Source organism: Salvelinus fontinalis, chromosome 28, assembly GCF_029448725.1.
Source record: "Salvelinus fontinalis isolate EN_2023a chromosome 28, ASM2944872v1, whole genome shotgun sequence".
Taxonomy (NCBI): domain Eukaryota; kingdom Metazoa; phylum Chordata; class Actinopteri; order Salmoniformes; family Salmonidae; genus Salvelinus; species Salvelinus fontinalis.
Window position 1 is genome coordinate 7,684,160 of NC_074692.1, and position 18,382 is coordinate 7,702,541.

Here is an 18,382-nt window from a genome sequence, read left to right on the forward strand (position 1 = left end):
GAAAATAGTCAAAATAAAGAAAAACCTTTGAATGAGTAGGTGTCTCCTGTAACGTCCTGATCAGAGTTCTTATGTGTTGTGCTTGTTTTAGTGTTGGTCAGGACGTGAGCTGGGTGGGCATTCTATGTTGTGTGTCTAGTTTGTCTGTTTCTGTGTTCAGCCTAATATGGTTCTCAATCAGAGGCAGCTGTCAATCGTTGTCCCTGATTGAGAATCATATATAGGTGGCTTGTTTTGTGTTGGGGATTTGTGGGTGGTTGTTTCCTGTGTCAGTGTTTGTGCCACACGGGACTGTTACGGGTAGATCTTTTTGTTATTTTGTATTGTGTATAGTTTTCGTGCTTATTAAATCATGGAAACTTACCACGCTGCACATTGGTCCTCCGATCCTTCTCGCCTCTCCTCGTCTGAGGAGGAGGAAGAGCTAGACTGCCGTTACATCTCCAAACTTATGACTGGTACTGTAGATGCGCTTGTTTTGAGATCAATGTGTGCACATTTTGTTCATATTCTTTGTTAGTTAGTGAATTATTAGCCCAGTTCTAGATCATTTTTGTCAGAAATAGGCGAGCGATCATTTTTTTCTCCTAGAGGGGCAGTGTTGTATTTTGAGACATACTTGAATAAACTAAGTAGCCAATAGGCAGAGGGTAGCATAATTTGTCTGATTCTCTGTAATAATGGTATGGAAATATTAATACATTTTATTTTGTAAAGTGGTTTCTTGCATCAAAAAACACAACATTTACAATGAACTCCTTGTCTGAAGGACAGGTGGATAAACAGGTTAATGTCAAGCCCTGCATATTTTTTTCAAATGTCTCATGGAATGTAGGCCTACATTGAACACCACACATTGGCTGCTACTGTAGGCTGAATGAGAAAATATATTTCCGCGTTAAAATGTTATGGTATGCATTTTCTCCATTGTTTCTCCATTGCCACTCTGGTATGCCTACATTATGATCAAGTAGCCTACTTGACCACTGTTAAAACTGTAACATAAAGCAGGTACAGCCTCAGTGTTCACAGTAAACGCACGCTGGAAGTTGCACAGAATTTTCACAATGTTAAAGTTTGCGCTCAGCAGACTTGAAATTTGCTCAGTGCCGAAAAAAATTAGAGGGAACAATGGTGGTAAGTACGGCATCACTGGGGTACATCACTGGGGCCAAGATCCCTTCCATCCAGGACGTGTATACCAGGCGTTGTCAGAGAAAGGCCCAAAATATTGTCAGACTCCAGCCACCCAAGCCATAGACGGTTCTCTCTACTACCGCACAGCAAGCGCTATTAGTGCACCAAGTCTAGAACCAACAGAACCCTGAACAGCTTCTACCCACAAGCCATACGACTGCTAAACAAGACTGCTGAATAGCTAATAAAATGGCTACCCGGACTACCTGCATTGATCCTTTTATGCACAAATACTGGACACTCACCCATACTTACACTGACACCACAACACACACACACTATATACGCCCACACACACATAACATGCGCACACATGCATACTGACACCACACACACACACATTTTCAGTCAACATATACTCTACTGTCTATTATCTATCCTGTTGACTAGTTCACTTTACCCCTACCTATAAGTACATAGCTATCGCAATTACCTCATACCCCTGCACATCAACTCAGTACTGGTACTCCCTGTATATAGCCATGCTATTTTTACTCAAGATTTTTGTAATTCACTGTGTATTTATGCCTTGTGTCATATCAATTTTTATATCATTTTTAAAATATGTATCTTAACTCTGCATTGTTGGAAAAGGACATGTAAGTAAACATTTCACTTTTAGTCTACACCGGTTGTTTTACGAAGCATGTGACTTTTCTTTTTGAGTGAATTGTGCAATACATTTTCTACTCTGAAAACTAGGATTTTCACACACAGTACCTCCATCAGCTGGCAAGACAGATGAACAACTGGCAGACATATTCTTTGCGCCTGAATTTCAAAGACCAACCACAGAGGATAGGCCTACCACATAAAAAAAGTGATTTTTCTTCCATGTATATTTAATCTCTCGTGGACAGACTACCTAAACTACCAAAGTACAACATTAGACAACATTATAATGATTCCATAACTTTTTATGGTAAGTTCCTCGTAGCAAAATTCTTGAAATGACAGAGGTTGGGAATCTCCATAGAGATAGAGGACTCATCTTTGTATCTGTGCCATTATAGTGTCTGTGACAGCATGGGCAGCACCATTGAGGCTATCTCCATTTTGATGTAGCACATTTTCTTCTTCACAATTGGCTGATCCCTCCTGATTACCCGGTTGGACATGACTCCAACAGGATCACCAGGAGGCATTAGACAATGAAGTTGGAAGTCCCACCCAGTTGACTACATTATAATGGTGGAAGCCCTCAATGGTGCTGTCCATGCTAAATGGCCTTTTGGCCACTAGAGGACTCTATCATTCTCTATGTGAATCTCATTATTTGTGATACAGGCTAAAGTAGTACAGTTCCTTAATCATGAAGGTACTGACTATAAGTGTTTGTTCCTGTAGGCTACTGTTAAAAAAAATACAGCTCACTCCACACAAGTTCACTCCACACTCACACAAATGATTTGCCTGGTGTAATTTAAGGTACGTCAGGCAGGTTTGGGGTCAATTCAGCTTTCAATTCAGAAACAGAACTGAATTGAAATTCACTCCATGAATTCAAAATGACTAATAGTTTTCAACAAGGATTTTTCAGTTGGGTGAGGTAGGGCTGTAGCAGAGATCTCAGGCTCTGAACGCACACAGCCTTCTGCTCCATGATCTCCTCCAGTTTCTGAACGTAACTCCCTAATGTCCTGGAGAATAGAGAGGGACCGGTGAGACAGACAGGGAAGGAAGTTGGATCAACAAATGGTAGACAGTCATGGAGAGCACTACTCTCAAACCAAGTGTCCTATTCAGCAACAAAAATAGTAATTGCAATGAATCTAATGAATCCAATCCATGATTTACGAGCTAGTATATTTAATACTTGTATATACAAGGTGCTGAGTTCCCACCATGTCAGGCTGTTGGCACAGCAATGTCCCCTCTCTACGACACAGAGACTCTATCTGCTTCAACTGCTCCCAATGGGTCTGCACAACACACCACCTGACGAACACAAAATGGAGAAATGGAGGAAGAGAGAGAGAGGGGGGGAGGGAGAGAGAAGGAAAGAGGAAGAGATGGCAAGGGATAGAGCCAGGATGAGTAAGGAACCATAAACCTACACATTGTTCATGCTACATAACAGATAGATTTGAACTTACTGGGCATGCTCCAGGGCTTCCTGAGTAGAGAAGGAGAGGATGGCTGGGGGTCCAACGTGCTTGAACAGACAGTTTGGAACGTCTGGACTGCTTGTACCGCTGAGATGGCATGGAGTGTGGCGAATAGGAGGACTGTTTGAACTGGGCGACTGAGATCGGTCCTGCAAAATGTTAAATTGTACGGGGTTGATCATTTGTTGGAGAATTTGTACACTAGGGATGGAGGAGTTGGGTGTATCCTGAAATGTGTGTTTAGTCGTGATGGGAGGCTTATGTGTACGTTGTGTTATATGGGTGGAAGGCAGAGGGTGTGATGTTTGTGTGTTGGGCTGGACTGGGCCTTGGGAGCACTTGGTTGTGTCTGTATTGGATACAGTGAGGTTGTGTGGTGAGTGGAAGTGTGGAGAAGGGCCAGGGGGACAGGTAGTCTCAGGAGCCTAGGACCTCCCTCCCTAACTTGGCTGGGGTTTTCAGGATTCCTCTTTGGTCTTGGACAGACACCAGGGAGACCACAGAGGCAGATGGTTTGGTCATAGCTGGACAGAACAGACAACACAAGAGAATTCGAGCAACATTTGACCTTTTTTAAATATTTTTTTTTACACGCAATCCCCTAACAAAACCGCAATTCTCACAAATGAACAATGTCAATGAGAAGGTGGCAAGTATTTACAGGGATATTAAGTAAACAATGCGGGGGGGAAAAGCATTGCACAAACTTGTGTATGTGACTCACCCATTCTCCAGAGAGGAGCAGCGTCCATCTTGGATCTCCTCTGATCCATGTGGCCTTCACCACTCTTCCCATCTATCACTAGAGTGGGTACTAGAGACTGGCCACCGTTCACCACCCCTTTTCCCTTTCCACCTTCCCTAGGCAGGAGGGAAGGGGAGTCGGTGCTGTGTGGTACCTGCTGGCAGAGGAAGGAGTCTGTGGCTGCCAGCCAGTCTACTTGAAGCAAGGAAAGTGAGAGGGGGTCCATGGTGCATCTAGATGAATCGCCCGAGGACTCACAGTGTGGTGGTGAAGAAGGGGGCATTTGAGCCACAAATCCAGAATTATTTTGGCTCTCAGGGGGAAGCCTTGTGGTGCCAACCGCTGCTCCCCTCCCCGTCTGCACAAAGGACAGAAGGGGGGTGGCAGGGTCTATCTGACGTAGCAGCTCAGCACCTGGTAGCGCTGTCCTCTCTCTGGGGCTCAGTGGTACTCCCTGCTGGCAGGGGCAAATGGGGACATTTTGGAAGTGTAGGCACAGGCCACTGGAGCTCCGGTTGATGTGCTTGGACTCCAGGGACAGGTCGTTGAGCTTGGCTGGGGGCGGGGGTGGAGAGAGGGGCCTCTCGGCCGGAGCGTGGTGGCTGCAGTGTCGGTAAAAGCTGTCGTTGTCACTGTTGCTGTCTGTGGAGTCGCGGGTGAAGTCATTAACGGCAACCTCTCCTTCCTCCTCTGTGCTCCATTCAGCCTCTAGCAGCATGTCCTCTTCTCCTCTTTCCTTGTGTTCCCCTGCCCACCCCCTCTTCTCAAATGCCCCGCGGAGGCTAGATGGTAACCGTTCCTCCTCCCCAAGACGCAACACAGCCCCTGTCCACCTGCCGCCCTCTTCTGACTCGACCACTCTACACTCCGGCCAGGCCCATCTCCCTCTCCTCTCCTCCTCCTTGGGTGACCCCCATTCGTCCCCACTCCCTCTTTCCACTCCTCCTCCTCCTGTCCCTCGGTCATCCAGCCTGCTGATGGTAGACAGCACGGATCCAGCTCCGGGGACGAGACACTCGAGGATGTGCTCTCCAATACCATCATCTCCTTCCTCAACATCATTATCGCCATTGTGGCAGTGGCTCTGAGACATGTTGTTAGAGAGGTGACTCTGTCCCTTCCCCTTTGCCTCCACTGTGACCCCTGCAGTCCCTTCCCTCCGGAGCGGGAGGTGGTCTCCCCCGGCCCCAGCAGTGGCCCTGTACCCAGCCAGCAGCTCCTCCAGACCACGGCAGACAGACGGAGAGGCAGGCAGAGGCTGCTGGAGCCACTGCATCTGCTGCAGCTGCTGGTGGTATCTTCTCAAATGCCTCTCTCTTTCCTTCTCGCTCTCCCGCGGCGTCTCAGCTCCTCTCTCCCATTCCCATTCTGTACTAGTCCTCCTATCTCTCTCCCTGCCCTCTCCTAACTCTCTCTGTCCCTCAGCCTTCTTCTCTCTCTCCCTCTCCCCCACAATTCGGTCCTGCTCTATCCATCTCCTGCCCTCTCCCGCTCCTTTACTCGTAGTAGTCGTCTGCCTCTCTGCTCCTCTGAGGCAGGAATCAGCAGCTGCCCTCTTACCTATGGCCATCTGGCTTGTAGTGGCTCTTCCTTCTCTGGGTATTTCCCAAAGGGTTGTCCTCCCCTCTCCCATTCGTTGTCTCATCACCCGAGCCACCCCATGGTCCTGTTCCGTGTTGGAATCATCTGTCTTCTCACGTTCCTTTCTGTGCCCTTTCTTTTCCACCTCTCTCTCGCTATCCTGCTTCCTCTCCCTCTCTCCCACTCCCTCACTCCTCCTGCGCCTCCAAAGTCCCTGGCCCAGTGAGCCCCTCATAGGTGTGGTGTGCTCCAAACAGAGGTCTTCCCTCCCCCTCCCAAAGCCCTCCCCCGTCCCCTGGCCCTTTGGTGTGGAGCAGAGCAGAGCTCCCCCTGGGGCTAACCGCCTGGCAGGTGTGCCAGTCACATTTGGGGCCTCCCTGTGTCCCCCCAACTTCACCCTTTCTGGGGGACTTTTCCCCCTGCTGGCACTAGTACCACGGCCTCTAGTCTGATCATGTTCCGGGGATGGGGACGGGGTGACTGTGGGCCGTCTTCTCCCCCCTCCCCCCCTCAGCTCCTTCACCCTGTAGAGCCAATAGGACATGATATATCACAGGCCAATGTCACTGACCAATTAAACAATGTCGTCAAAACTGTTGAGTCGGGGTGTGTGCTCTTATATGACCTACATAATACGTAACACTCACCGGTCAGCGTATCTCAGCGTATTGAGTGTGTGTTTGGTTGCTAGGTGACTGGGGGAAACGTTTGCAATCATACATGTCTTTGAATCACCAACAAAGGAATCCTTCAAAACCTATACAGACAACAAGGTAAACAGAGTTTGAACAAAGTGGTACTGACCCAAGTTCTATCATTCCCTGTGGACAACACAGTTGAAGCACAAGCCTGGTGTGGAGTTGCTCAGATGTGTTGTTGAGAGTTGAACCCGTGAACGTTTGCAATGTGTGTGTGGGATTCTTTACCTGCGTGAGTTTGCTCTGTCTGAACGGTGTGTGTGACTGCTCTTGGTCAAGAGAACGGATACATTCTTTCAGCTGAAACAAATAGGCTACATGTTAACAGCAATCCCATTTTATGTGCGTGTGAAAATGAACAATAAAGTATTGTATTGTATCCTATTGTGTGTGTGTTGCGCTCACTGCCAGTAGACTCTGGTTGATCTCTGCCCCCTCCATGCGACTCAGTCTGTCTGGGTCTCTGGAGTCTGCTGCTCTCTCACTCCCAGCCAGATCCACAAATGACATCCTACACAACACAGTGTGGGATACATCTGGTCCGATTACTTTGAATTCAATGTCACATAAACTATGTTACAAAGCTACTGAATTGCACACACACACACACACACACACACACACACACACACACACACACACACACACACACACACACACACACACACACACACACACACACACACACACACACACACACACACACACACACACACACACACACACACACACTCTGTGTACTGTAGCTAATCATACATAAAATTACACATTCAATCTCAGGTATATTGCTGAATATGTGTTTTATTTTAGATTATAAAATGTCCTAATCTTGAAAAAGTCGTCAAAAAAAATGTGTCTGAACTGCAATGTGCAAACTCCACATATACCTGGTTTATCATTTTCTATATATCACTCTCAAAACAAAAATATTGAAATGAGTTTTGCTACCTGGAACTAATTTGTCGAATTTGTCCTATAACTTATTATAACGTGACACTGACCTGCCAGTGGCCCGATGGCCAGAGTCTCTGAGCTGTATCTGGAGCAGAGCGTGGGAGCGGGACGACACAGGGTTGACTCCACTCACCCCCTCGGTACGCTCCCCTGTACCCCACAAAATCACCTGGAGGACGGAGAGAGGAGAAGGTGGGGAGGATAAATGAGGAGGGGTGGAGGCAGGAGAAGCGATGAAAGGAGGATGGAATGGAGAAGGGAAATAAATCAAAACAGCAAGGCAGGGAGGTAAAACAGACGAGAATAGGAAGAATGAGAAGAGAGGGATAAAAGTCTCACCTCCAGCAATGAGTTGACAGAGTCCACTTTGACCTCTCTGAGCCCTGCTATCTGAACCACTTGGTGCCCATCCTCCCTTGCAAACAAGCTTCATAGAGAAGACACAGGTGTCATTATAAAGAGACCAATCAGAGGTTTACTGGTTCACTTATTTCATTGGGTGGTTCATTGAGTGGTTCACTGAGTAGTTCACTGGTTCCGTGGTTCATTGAGTGGTTCACTGAGTGGTTGTGGTTCAACTGGTTCAGTGGTTCAATGTATTATGAAGGGACCAATCAGAGAGCATGGTTATGACCATGTCATTGTGAAGGGACTAGAGGTCGACCGATTAATCGGCAGGCCGATTAATTAGGTCCGATTTCAAGTTTTCATAACAATCGGTAATCTGCATTTTTGGATGCCGACTATGGCCGATTACATTGCATTCCACGAGGAAACTGCGTGGCAGGCTGACCATCTGTTATGCAAGTGTAGCAAGGAGCCAAGGTAAGTTGCTAGCTAGCATTAAACTTATCGTATAAAAAACAATCAATCTTCACATAATCACTAGTTAACTACACATGGTTGATGATATTACTAGGTTAACTAGCTTGTCCTGCATTGCATATAATCAATGTGGTGCCTGTTAATTTATCATCGAATCACAGCCTACTTCGCCAAACGGGGGATGATTTAACAAAAGCGCATTTGCAAAAAAAGCACAATCGTTGCACGAATGTACCTAACCATAAATATCAATGCCTTTCTTAAAATCAATACACAGAAGAATATTTTTTTAAACCTGCATATTTAGTTAAAAGAAATTCATGTTAGCAGGCAATATTAACTAGGGAAATTGTGTCACTTCTCTTGCGTTCATTGCACGCAGTCAGGGCATATGCAACCATTTGGGCCGCCTGGCTCGTTGCAAACTAATTTGCCAGAATTTTCATAATTATGACATAACATTGAAGGTTGTGCAATGTAACAGCAATATTTACACTTAGGGTTGCCGCCAGTACGATAAATTACGGAACGGTTACGTATTTGACTGAAAGAATAAACGTTTTGTTTTCGAAATTATAGTTTCCGGATTTGACCATATTAATGACTAATGGCTCGTATTTCTGTGTTTATTACATTATAATTAAGTCTATGATTTGATAGAGCAGTCTGACTGAGCGGTGGTAGGCGGCAGCAGGCTCATAAGCATTCATTCAAACTTTACTGCGTTTGCCAGCAGCTCTTAGCAATGCTTGCTTCACAGCTCTGTTTATGACTTCAAGCCTATCAACTCCTGAGATTAGGCTGGCAATACTATAGTGCCTATAAGAACATCCAATAGTCAAAGGTATATGAAATACAAATGGTATAGAGAGAAATAGTCGAAACGTATTCCTATAATAACTACAACCTAAAACTTCTTAACTGGGAATATTGAAGAACTGGGAATATTGAACCACCAGCTTTCATATGTTCTCATGCTCTGAGCAAGGAACTTAAACGTTAGCTTTTAAAAATGGCACATATTGCACTTTTACTTTCTTCTCCAACACTGTGTTGTTGCATTATTTAAACCAAATTGAGCATGTTTCATTATTTATTTGAGACTAAATAGATTTTATTTATGTATTATATGAAGTTAAAATAAAAGTGTTCATTGTTCATTCAGTATTGTTGTAATTGTCATTATTACAAATATATATATATACAAGCCGATACCGATTAATCGGCCGATTTATATATATATATATATATAAAAATCGTCCGATTAATCGGTATTGGCTTGTTTTGGTCCTCCAGTAATCGGTATCAGAGTTGAAAAATCATAATCGGTAGACCTCGAGAATGGACCAATCAGAGAGCAGGGTTATGTTCAGTGATGTAGTCAATTAACTAAACCTCGAGTGCGAGTTGAGTCCCAAGTCTCTAGTGTTCGAGTCAGAGACCAAGTTAGAGTGTCACATTATGAAATATTTTCTGAAAACAAAGTCACTACTACTGGTCGAGTTAAGTCAGTCCTGAACTTGAGTACATACACAATCACACACGCACCGTTTTCTACGGTCCAACAAGTCGTAGAGCTGGCCACAGTAGATCTCAAAGAAGCTGACATAGACATAGACGTGGGACGGGACTGTAGAGTTGCCACAGTCCTGGGTGGAGTGCAGCTGGGTAAATATGTCCCTGGCAGCCAGAGCGTATAGCCCCTGTCTCTGAGGATGACAACCCAGCATGGTGTGTGTCTTCCCTGCTCCCGTCTGGCCATATGCAAAACAAGTGGCCTTGCCTCTGCCAACGTACATACAGACAGAACTAGGTCACACAATATTCCATTTCAAATCAAATCTAATTTTATGTGTCACATGCTTCGTAAACAACAGGTGTAGACTAACAGTGAAATGCTTACTTATTTGTTAGCCCTTCCCAACAATGCAGAGAGAAAAAATTTAGAAATAGTAGAAGAAATAGAAAAATAGGCAAATAATAACACAAGGAATAAATACACAATGAGTAACGATAACTTGGCTGTATACACGTCGTACCAGTACTGAGTTGATGTGCAGAGGTACGAGGTAATTTAGGTTGATATGTACAGTTGAAGTCGGAAGTTTACATACACCTCAGCCAAATACATTTAAACTCAGTTTTTCACAATTCCTGACATTTAATCTAAGTAAAAATTCCCTGTCTTAGGTCAGGTAGGTTCACCACTTTATTTTAAGAATGTCAAATGTCAGAATAATAGTAGGGAGAATGATTTATTTCAGCTTTTATTTCTTTCATCACATTCCCAGTGGGTCAGAAGTTTACATACACTCAATTAGTATTTGGTAGCATTGCCTTTAAATTGTTTAACTTGGGTCAAACGTTTCGGGTAGCCTTCCACAAGCTTCCTACAATAAGTTTGTGAATTTTGGCCTATTCTTCCTGACAGAGCTGGTATAACGGAGTCAGGTTTGTAGACCTCCTTGCTCGCACAAGATTTTTCAGTTCTGCCCGCACATTTTCTATAGGATTGAGGTCAGGGCTTTGTGATGGTCACTCCAATACCTTGACTTTGTTGTCCTTAAGCCATTTTGCCACAACTTTGGAAGTATGCTTGGGGTCATTGTCCATTTGGAAGACCCATTTGCGACCAAGCTTTAACTTCCTGACTGATGTCTTGAGATGTTGCTTCAATATATCCATATAATTTTCCTCCTCATGATGCCATCTATTTTGTGAAGTGCACCATTCTCTCATGCAGCAAAGCACCCCCACAACATGATTCTGACACCCCCGTGCTTCACTGTTGGGATGTTGTTCTTCGGTTTGCAAGCCTCCCTCCCTTTTCCTCCAAACATAATAATGGTCATTATGGCCAAACAGTTCTATTTTTGTTTCATCAGACCAGAGGACATTTCTCCAAAAAGTACGATCTTTGTCCCCATGTGCAGTTGCAAACCGTAGTCTGGTTTTCTTATGGCGGTTTTGGAGCAGTGGCTTCTTCCTTGCTGAGCGGCCTTTCAGGTTATGTCGATATAGGACTCGTTTTACTGTGGATATAGATACTTTGTACCTGTTTCCTCCAGCATCTTCACAAGGTCCTTTGCTGTTGTTCTGGGATTGATTTGCACTTTTCGCACCAAAGTACGTTCATCTCTAGGAAACAGAACGTGTATTCTTCCTGAGTGGTATGGCGGCTGCGTGGTGTTTATACTTGCGTACTATTGTTTGTACAGATGAACATGGTACCTTCAGGCATTTGGAAATTGCTCCCAAGGATGAACCAGACTTGTGGAGGTCTACAATTTTTTTTTCTGAGGTCTTGGCTTATTTCTTTTGATTTTACCATGATGTCAAGCAAAGAGGCACTGAGTTTGAAGGCAGGCCTTGATATAAATCCACGGGTACACTTCCAATTGACTCAAATTATGTAAAGTAGTCTATCAGAAGCTTCTAAAGCCATTACGTAATTTTATGGAATTTTCCAAGCTGTTTAAAGACACAGTCAACTTAGTGTATGTAAACCTCTGACCCACTGGAATTGTGATACAGTGAATTATATGTGAAATAATCTGTCTGTAAACAATTGTTGGAAAAATTACTTGTGTCATGCATAAAGTAGATGTCCTAACCGACTTGCCAAAACTATAGTTTGTTAACAAGAAATTTGTGGAGTGGTTGAAAAATGAGTTTTAATTACTCCAACCTAAGTGTATGTAAACTTCCGACTTCAACTGTACACGTAGGTTGGAATAAAGTGACAAGGCAACAGGATAGATAATTAACAGTAACATCAGCGTATGTGATGAGTCAAAAGAGATGATTGCAAAAAGGGTCAGTGCAGTTATTCCAGGTAGCTATTGCTTAACTATTTAACTAACTATTAGCAGTTTTATAGCCTGGGGGTAGAAGCTGTTCAGGGTCCTGTTGGTTCCAGATTCATAGGTCATAGGTACTACTTGCTGTGGTAGCAGAGAGAACAGTCTGTGACTTGGATGGCTGAAGTCTTTGACAATTTTTAGGGCCTTCCTCTAACACCGCCTGGTCATAGAGGTGCTAGATGACAGAGAGCTCGGCCCCAGTGGTGTACTCAGGGTTCGTACAGGCAGTGGCAAGTCATATTCACGGACCATTCATTTTTTAATAGTTCATATTATGCAATTGTTTCTAGTCGCCAACAGAAAAAAACGACTTATTTACTACATACATAGGCGGTAAGTCAGTACTGATGATTTTGTCATTTGAATAGCAGAGTTTTGGGACATGCCTACTGGTGAACACACATTTCCTATTCACATTACTGCACAACTCCAGCTTAATGACTGGGTGGGCTGTGTGAGGGAAACGGCACGTGAACGGCCACCAGAAGGGCATGAGCACGACTGCCGCTTGATAAGGCGGAATATCGCCGGCGCCCTGTGAATGAAAACCTCTGGATATTGCTGCAGAGAAAACAGCATTGTGTCTTTCTCCCCTCATGTGGCTCTTCAGGGCCGATTCACAAAGGGCCGATTCACCCAGTCTGACACATTTATGGGCAAAAGAGCCCATAAGTGTTCCATATGCATAAAAGCCAGGTTTAAATCTACATTTTCCCGGCAGTTTAGCTATCGATGTGATGTTTGGCGGCGCCTAATCAGTCAGTTCTGTACCTACCTGGCTGAGTGGCAGTGAGGGTGGAATGAGCGAGCTCGCCTGGCAACCGCAGCACGAAACACGTGAGGCAATAAAACTCAGTAGTCTGCCTGGAAATTAATTTGCAAGACCAATAGATTTATATAATATTTTTCATAAACATATTTGATCAGTATCTGTTCTCCTCTCATTTTAATTCAAGTACTTTTCAAGTACCAACCTCAGAAAATGTCAGATTTTTAAGGTATTCCAGTACTTGAATTTTAGAGTGCCAAATTCAAGTACTTTAAGCACCTCAAGCACTTTGTGCGAACCCTGTGTCCTGGGCGTACGCACTACCCTCTGTAGCGCCTTGCGTTCAGATGCCAAGCAGTTGCCATACCAAGTGGTGATGCAGCCAGTCAAGATGCTCTCAATGGTGCAGCTGTAGAACTTTTTGAGGAACTGAGGACCAATGCCAAATCTTTTCAGCCTCCTGAGGGGGAAAAGGCGTTGCCATGCCCTCTTCTCGACTGTGTTAATGTGTAGTTCTTTAGTGATGAGGAACTTGAAGCTCTCGACCTGTTCGACCTGTTTGAGCGCAACTGTTTTAGGGTACAATACAGTAAACAACACCTAGTTGCTCCTCTGCAGTTACATTATTGTGTGACAGCAGAGGTCTTACACACGGGAGGAATATGGCTAACAACGACAGACTTTTCTTATTGGAGTCCTCCCCGTTTTCTTTTGTTTGGAGCAAAATGAACACAACACAAGGTTCCTTACCCGTTGAGAACATGCTGTATCAGTGGAAAGGCTGTTTTCAGGTACACATCCACATTGGAGCTCTCTTCCCCAAACACCTCATCATAATTAAACCTGTGCTGTGGAGGGGACCAGAGAAGAGTGCAGACACACACACAGATCAACACTGTGTTACAAGGATCAGGTCGGCTGAAGCTATATGAATAATAATTATGTACCTTAACTTGGGTTGCAAAGGGTAGGAAACATTCCAGTAAATTTCCGTAAATTTTCCATGGGAAGTTAAGCCCTGGAATTTCGGGAATTTTGCTTAAATTCATTAAAACAGTTAGCTTATAACAGTGAACCTTTTCTGTGGGATACACATAAGGCAAATCTAGGTCTTGTGGCATATTTTGGTTAAACTATCCCCAATTCAATGGAATTACAACCCTCTGCATGCACAGTGCATTCTTCCATCACTTTTTTAAACTTTTTTATTTCACCTTTATTTAACCAGATAGGCTAGTTGAGAACAAGTTCTCATTTACAACTGCGACCTGGCCAAGAAAAAGCAAAGCAGTTCGACACATACAACAACACAGAGTTACACATGGAATAAACAAACATACAATCAATAATACAGTAGACAAGTCTATATACAGCATGTGCAAATGAGGTAGGATAAGGGAGGTAAGGCAATAAATAGGCCATGGTGGCGAAGTAATTACAATATAGCAATTAAACACTGGAATGGTAGAATGTGCAGAAGATGAATGTGCAAGTAGAGATATTGGGGTGCAAAGGAGCAAGATAAATAAATAAATACAGTATGGGGGTGAGGTAGATTGGATGGGCAATTTACAGATGAGCTATGTACAGGTACAGTGATATGTGAGCTGCTCTGACAGCTGGTGCTTAAAGCTAGTGAGGGAGGTAAGAGTCTCCAGCTTTAGTGATTTTTGCAGTTCGTACCAGTCATTGGCAGCAGAGAACTGGAAGGAGAGGCGGCCAAAGGAAGAATTGGCTTTGGGGGTGACCAGTGAGATATACCTGCTGGAGCGCGTGCTATGGGTGGGTGCTGCTATGGTGACCAGTGAGCTGAGATAAGGTGGGGTTTTACCTAGCAGAGACTTGTAGATGACCTGGAGCCAGTGGGTTTGGTGACGAGTATGAAGCGAGGGCCAGCCAACGAGAGCGTACAGGTCGCAGTGGTGGGTAGTATATGGGGCTTTGGTGACAAAACGGATGGCACTGTGATAGACTGCATCCAATTTGTTGAGTAGAGTGTTGGAGGCTATTTTGTAAATGACATCGCCGAAGTCGAGGATCGGTAGGATGGTCAGTTTTACGAGGGTATGTTTGGCAGCATGAGTGAAGGATGCTTTGTTGCGAAATAGGAAGCCGATTCTAGATTTAATTTTGGATTGGAGATGTTTAATGTGAGTCTGGAAGGAGAGTTTACAGTGTAACCAGACACCTAGGCAAGAGCATCCTGTCTGCTGCAGAGATCAACAAGGCCTATGGTGTCATCACTACCGTGTCTTGCCACCTTGGCCTGGATGAGGGCAAGGTTCTTGGCAGTCTGGCGAAGTACACTTCCAAGCAAGGGCTTTGTGATGGAGATGCAATATGGCAGTCGTGCCAACATATCTCATCAGCCACCTGGTGGAAGGGCCTTTGTGGATCTGAGGCTCTTTCCCCTGTTGCCTCCATCATTCTCCAAATCCAACCAACATCAGCCACCTCAGAGCGCAACTGGTCCTTGTTTGGGAACACACACACCAAAGCACACAACAGGCTGACCAATACAAGGGTTGAAAAATTGGTTGCCATCTGGGCAAATTTTAGGCTTTTTGAGCCTGACAACGAGCCATCCTCAACAAGGTTGGAAAGTGACAGTAAAGATGAAGCCTCAGAGTCTGATGTTCAAGAGGTGGACATTGACGAGGTCCAGGGAAAAGACATGAAAGCCTGAGAGGAAGACAACCAAAGCTTTAGTTTCTAGAATATCATTTTACAGATGTATGTTGAAAATGTTTTTGGGAGATGCAATGGATCATTGGGGATCATTCAATATTCCCTTTCTTTTGTTGTTCAGTGAAATCATCCCATGTGAAAAGTCAACTCATTTAATTAAAGTTCAATTCTTAACTAAATAGTTTTTTAAATTTCTATTAGAAGGATTTAATCATTTGCAATTATGTCTATTTATGATAAGGTAAAAGGTTTCTGTTTCTGTTTCCATATGATATGGTAAATATATCCAATGCAAAACAACTTTGACATTTAAATGGTATTCATATTAATTTGCATATTTTTCCGTTAATTCCCATATATTGCAGTTCATTCCCACAGAGAGTTTCCACCTCTGAATATTCCCCAAAATCCCCAATATTCCCTAGCCTTAACACTGGTTAATACTGGATGATCTACACAGTACATCCAAACATACAGATATAGGATCTTAATTTGATCAGTCTTTTGTTGTTGAGAATGTTCCTGCACGGCAGGAAATGCAAGCTTGTAGTGTATTTGCGTTTTAAAAAGGCTTCTAAAGTTTGTAATTTCTGAAATTCAGACTTGACTTAACCTAACGAAAAATGTATCAATGTAAATGAACTATTATCCACATAATAATTCACATTTCCTGTTGTTGCAGGATAATTTTTCTGCTGTAGCAAACTGGCCCAAATTTAAGATCCTACATCTGTATGATATACAAACATACATAATGTCTTCTTTATTGTACCTACATACTGTATATTCACGGTCTGTACTGTATACATTGCTATATTCAAGTCTTGCTAGACTCTGTCCTCTGTGACTGTGTGATGTAGCCTCTGGGTGTACTGTACATTAGAGTTCTGCTACCCAACCCGAGGCCGACAGGCCCTGACATTATACATCGGGTTACGGCCACGTAGGGCCTGTTTTTCATCAATAACTAGGGTACGGGTAGGGCTCGGGTATCACTAAATTGATCAATAAAATGTTGAAGATGAGCCATTTGCGCGTGCTCTGCTGCGCAGTACAGTCATATCTGACTAAGATCATAACGTGGCGTCAGAAGTGCTTCAACCTCGTCAAATATAAGACTTAAAATTATAATTCTCCTTGAGTTTTGTCGGAGTTTAGAGTGACGAAAAGAAGCCAACAGCTAACTGCTCTCTCATGTCTCTTCATTGAACAAAGCAGCCCAAGCGGAGCCATTGCTATGGATACTTAGACTCAGAGCGCCATGAGCAGAGCGCATGCACTCACAGAGTGAGTGACAAAGAGGAGCAGCTCATGGATTTACTAACAGGGAAGTTATTTCTGGTTTCGGGCAGGGCCGGGCCTTAAATTTAGCAGAGTCAATCGGGCCTGTGTAGGGTAGGGCCTGACTGTCACCAGCATGGGTAGAAGCTCGGCTTTAAATTCATGCCTGTGCAGAGCTCTACTGGACCTGGTACCTACTTGGAGTATGTACCGGGTCAGGTCAACTGCCTCTTTGCTCTCATGGACCACAACGGAGTCTCCATCATGGGCTGTGACCACGTCTGCCTCCCCTCTCCTGTTCTCAGCATAGGTCAGGGGCCTCTTCCTCACACACACACTGATCCTCTGCTCACCTGCCTCCCTACAACACACACACACGCACAAATGACAGGTCTTTTGAACAACAGTAAAAGTAATAAGAGAGCGTTACCTTTTCCAACTAACCAAGTGTGAGGGGCAGTTATTTGGAGAATGAAAAGAAGTAGGAAAACAGATGAAAGGAGAGACAGCAGCAGACCAGAGACTACCAGCCTAGTAACCATACATTAACAACAACAGCATTATACACAATTGAAACATAATACAACTTACTTTCTGGATGACACCGGGCTACTCAGGGGCAGATCATAGTTGCAGCCAAGAGTTCTCCTCGATTTGTACATGTATGTGGGCTCATCCGTCCTCCTGGATGTCCCATCCGCCTCCCGGCGCACCTCAGGTCTTGGCCTGCTGCCGATGGTCGTCCCCTCCTTGTAAATGCAGACGCTCTGACAATGGGTAATTTTGCTGTTGCTCCTGTGCATTGTGGTCCGTCTGACAGTCTGCTTGTGAGGACAGCTACGCCTCGGCGTCCCACTGATCTGGGGTCTGTGTATGGGTGACCCTCTGCTGAGGTCGCAGCGTGGTTGGGGTTTAACCCCTGTGTTTGGGCTCGGGAAGGGGTGGACACCAGCCCCCCTGTGACTGTCATAGTCACTGAGCCATCCGCGTTTGGGCTCGCTAGACCTACCATCACCATCAAAATCTAGCTGCCTGCATGTGGGGACTTTGCTGCCTGAAGTGAAAGTCTTTCTTGTTATCACAACTCTATCATCATCGTGGCCCCCATGGTCCTCCTCTTCCTCTTCCTCCAGAGACTTGACCAGCTGTACCAGATGGAACAGCCGGGCACGGTCCCCCATGCTGTGGACCCCCAAGCTCGAGTAGTCGCCCATGGTGAGCAAAGACAGGTGTCCAGCACGTCTCAGTCCCATGGCGGTAAAACAAGGGTAGTGACGCTGAAGCCCGACCTCGAGCAGGCACTCGTACAGACATGATGTCATCGCCTCAACTGGTTCCTTCTCACCTCTGGCATGTGTGCGCAATCCCTGTGAGAGAATGAGCGGTGGTCATACCATTTGGTTAATGTTGGAGCGCGCTGTCCCCAAGGCGGCACAACCAAATAGACCTTCAGTAGCCTTGTCTACAAATGTATAAACCGGTGGCACATTACAAGACAACTCCCTTGCTTACACCTTGCCTTCCTCCGTGCTTTTTGTTGATGAATGATAGCCTACTCTTGTGGCTGGGTGTGCTGCATGCTTTGGTGCTGAAACTTGACACTGCTGATGGTGGCACTACGTCACACATTGCAGTGTAGCAAATATGATAAATATAGATGAGCCAACAGAACA

General features: G+C 44.7%; 2 protein-coding genes and 1 long non-coding RNA gene across 3 annotated transcripts; all 3 read right to left on the reverse strand.

Annotated features, from left to right (window-relative positions):
• Nucleotides 1-1,294: 1,294 nt before the first annotated feature.
• LOC129826040 (uncharacterized) lies at nucleotides 1,295-5,870 on the reverse strand. Its single transcript, XM_055886323.1, has 4 exons — nucleotides 4,030-5,870; nucleotides 3,294-3,829; nucleotides 3,042-3,135; nucleotides 1,295-2,837 (listed from the first exon to the last, which is right to left on the reverse strand). Exons 1-2 carry the CDS (start codon nucleotides 5,864-5,866, stop codon nucleotides 3,723-3,725), a joined length of 1,944 nt encoding a protein of 647 aa, XP_055742298.1. The 5' UTR covers nucleotides 5,867-5,870; the 3' UTR covers nucleotides 1,295-2,837; nucleotides 3,042-3,135; nucleotides 3,294-3,722.
• Nucleotides 5,871-6,237: 367 nt separating this feature from the next.
• On the reverse strand, nucleotides 6,238-7,446 carry LOC129825807 (uncharacterized). Its single transcript, XR_008754944.1, has 3 exons — nucleotides 7,331-7,446; nucleotides 6,735-6,840; nucleotides 6,238-6,629 (listed from the first exon to the last, which is right to left on the reverse strand). It is a non-coding gene; the product is annotated as an uncharacterized LOC129825807 (long non-coding RNA).
• A 104-nt stretch (nucleotides 7,447-7,550) lies between these two features.
• On the reverse strand, nucleotides 7,551-18,228 carry LOC129825877 (kinesin-like protein KIF24). The gene is made up of 5 exons (XM_055886002.1): nucleotides 17,301-18,228; nucleotides 16,908-17,070; nucleotides 13,491-13,588; nucleotides 9,657-9,893; nucleotides 7,551-7,710 (listed from the first exon to the last, which is right to left on the reverse strand). The coding sequence occupies exons 1-5, from the start codon at nucleotides 18,029-18,031 to the stop codon at nucleotides 7,551-7,553; spliced, it is 1,389 nt and encodes a 462-aa protein (XP_055741977.1). The 5' UTR covers nucleotides 18,032-18,228.
• Nucleotides 18,229-18,382: the final 154 nt, after the last annotated feature.

Bases quoted from the DNA above. Each gene is read 5' to 3' on its own strand.
- LOC129825877 (XM_055886002.1), bottom strand. From the start codon at position 18,031: ATGACATCATGTCTGTACGAGTGCCTGCTCGAGGTCGGGCTTCAGCGT. The intron at 17,071-17,300 runs GTAAGTTGTATT...TGTGTGTTGTAG, and splicing joins AGCCCGGTGTCATCCAGAAA to GGAGGCAGGTGAGCAGAGGA. The intron at 7,711-9,656 runs GTGCGTGTGTGA...TTCTCTATGAAG, and splicing joins TTGTTGGACCGTAGAAAACG to CTTGTTTGCAAGGGAGGATG.
- LOC129826040 (XM_055886323.1), bottom strand. From the start codon at position 5,866: ATGAGGGGCTCACTGGGCCAGGGACTTTGGAGGCGCAGGAGGAGTGAG. The intron at 3,830-4,029 runs GTGAGTCACATA...TGTTCTGTCCAG, and splicing joins TGCTCCTCTCTGGAGAATGG to CTATGACCAAACCATCTGCC.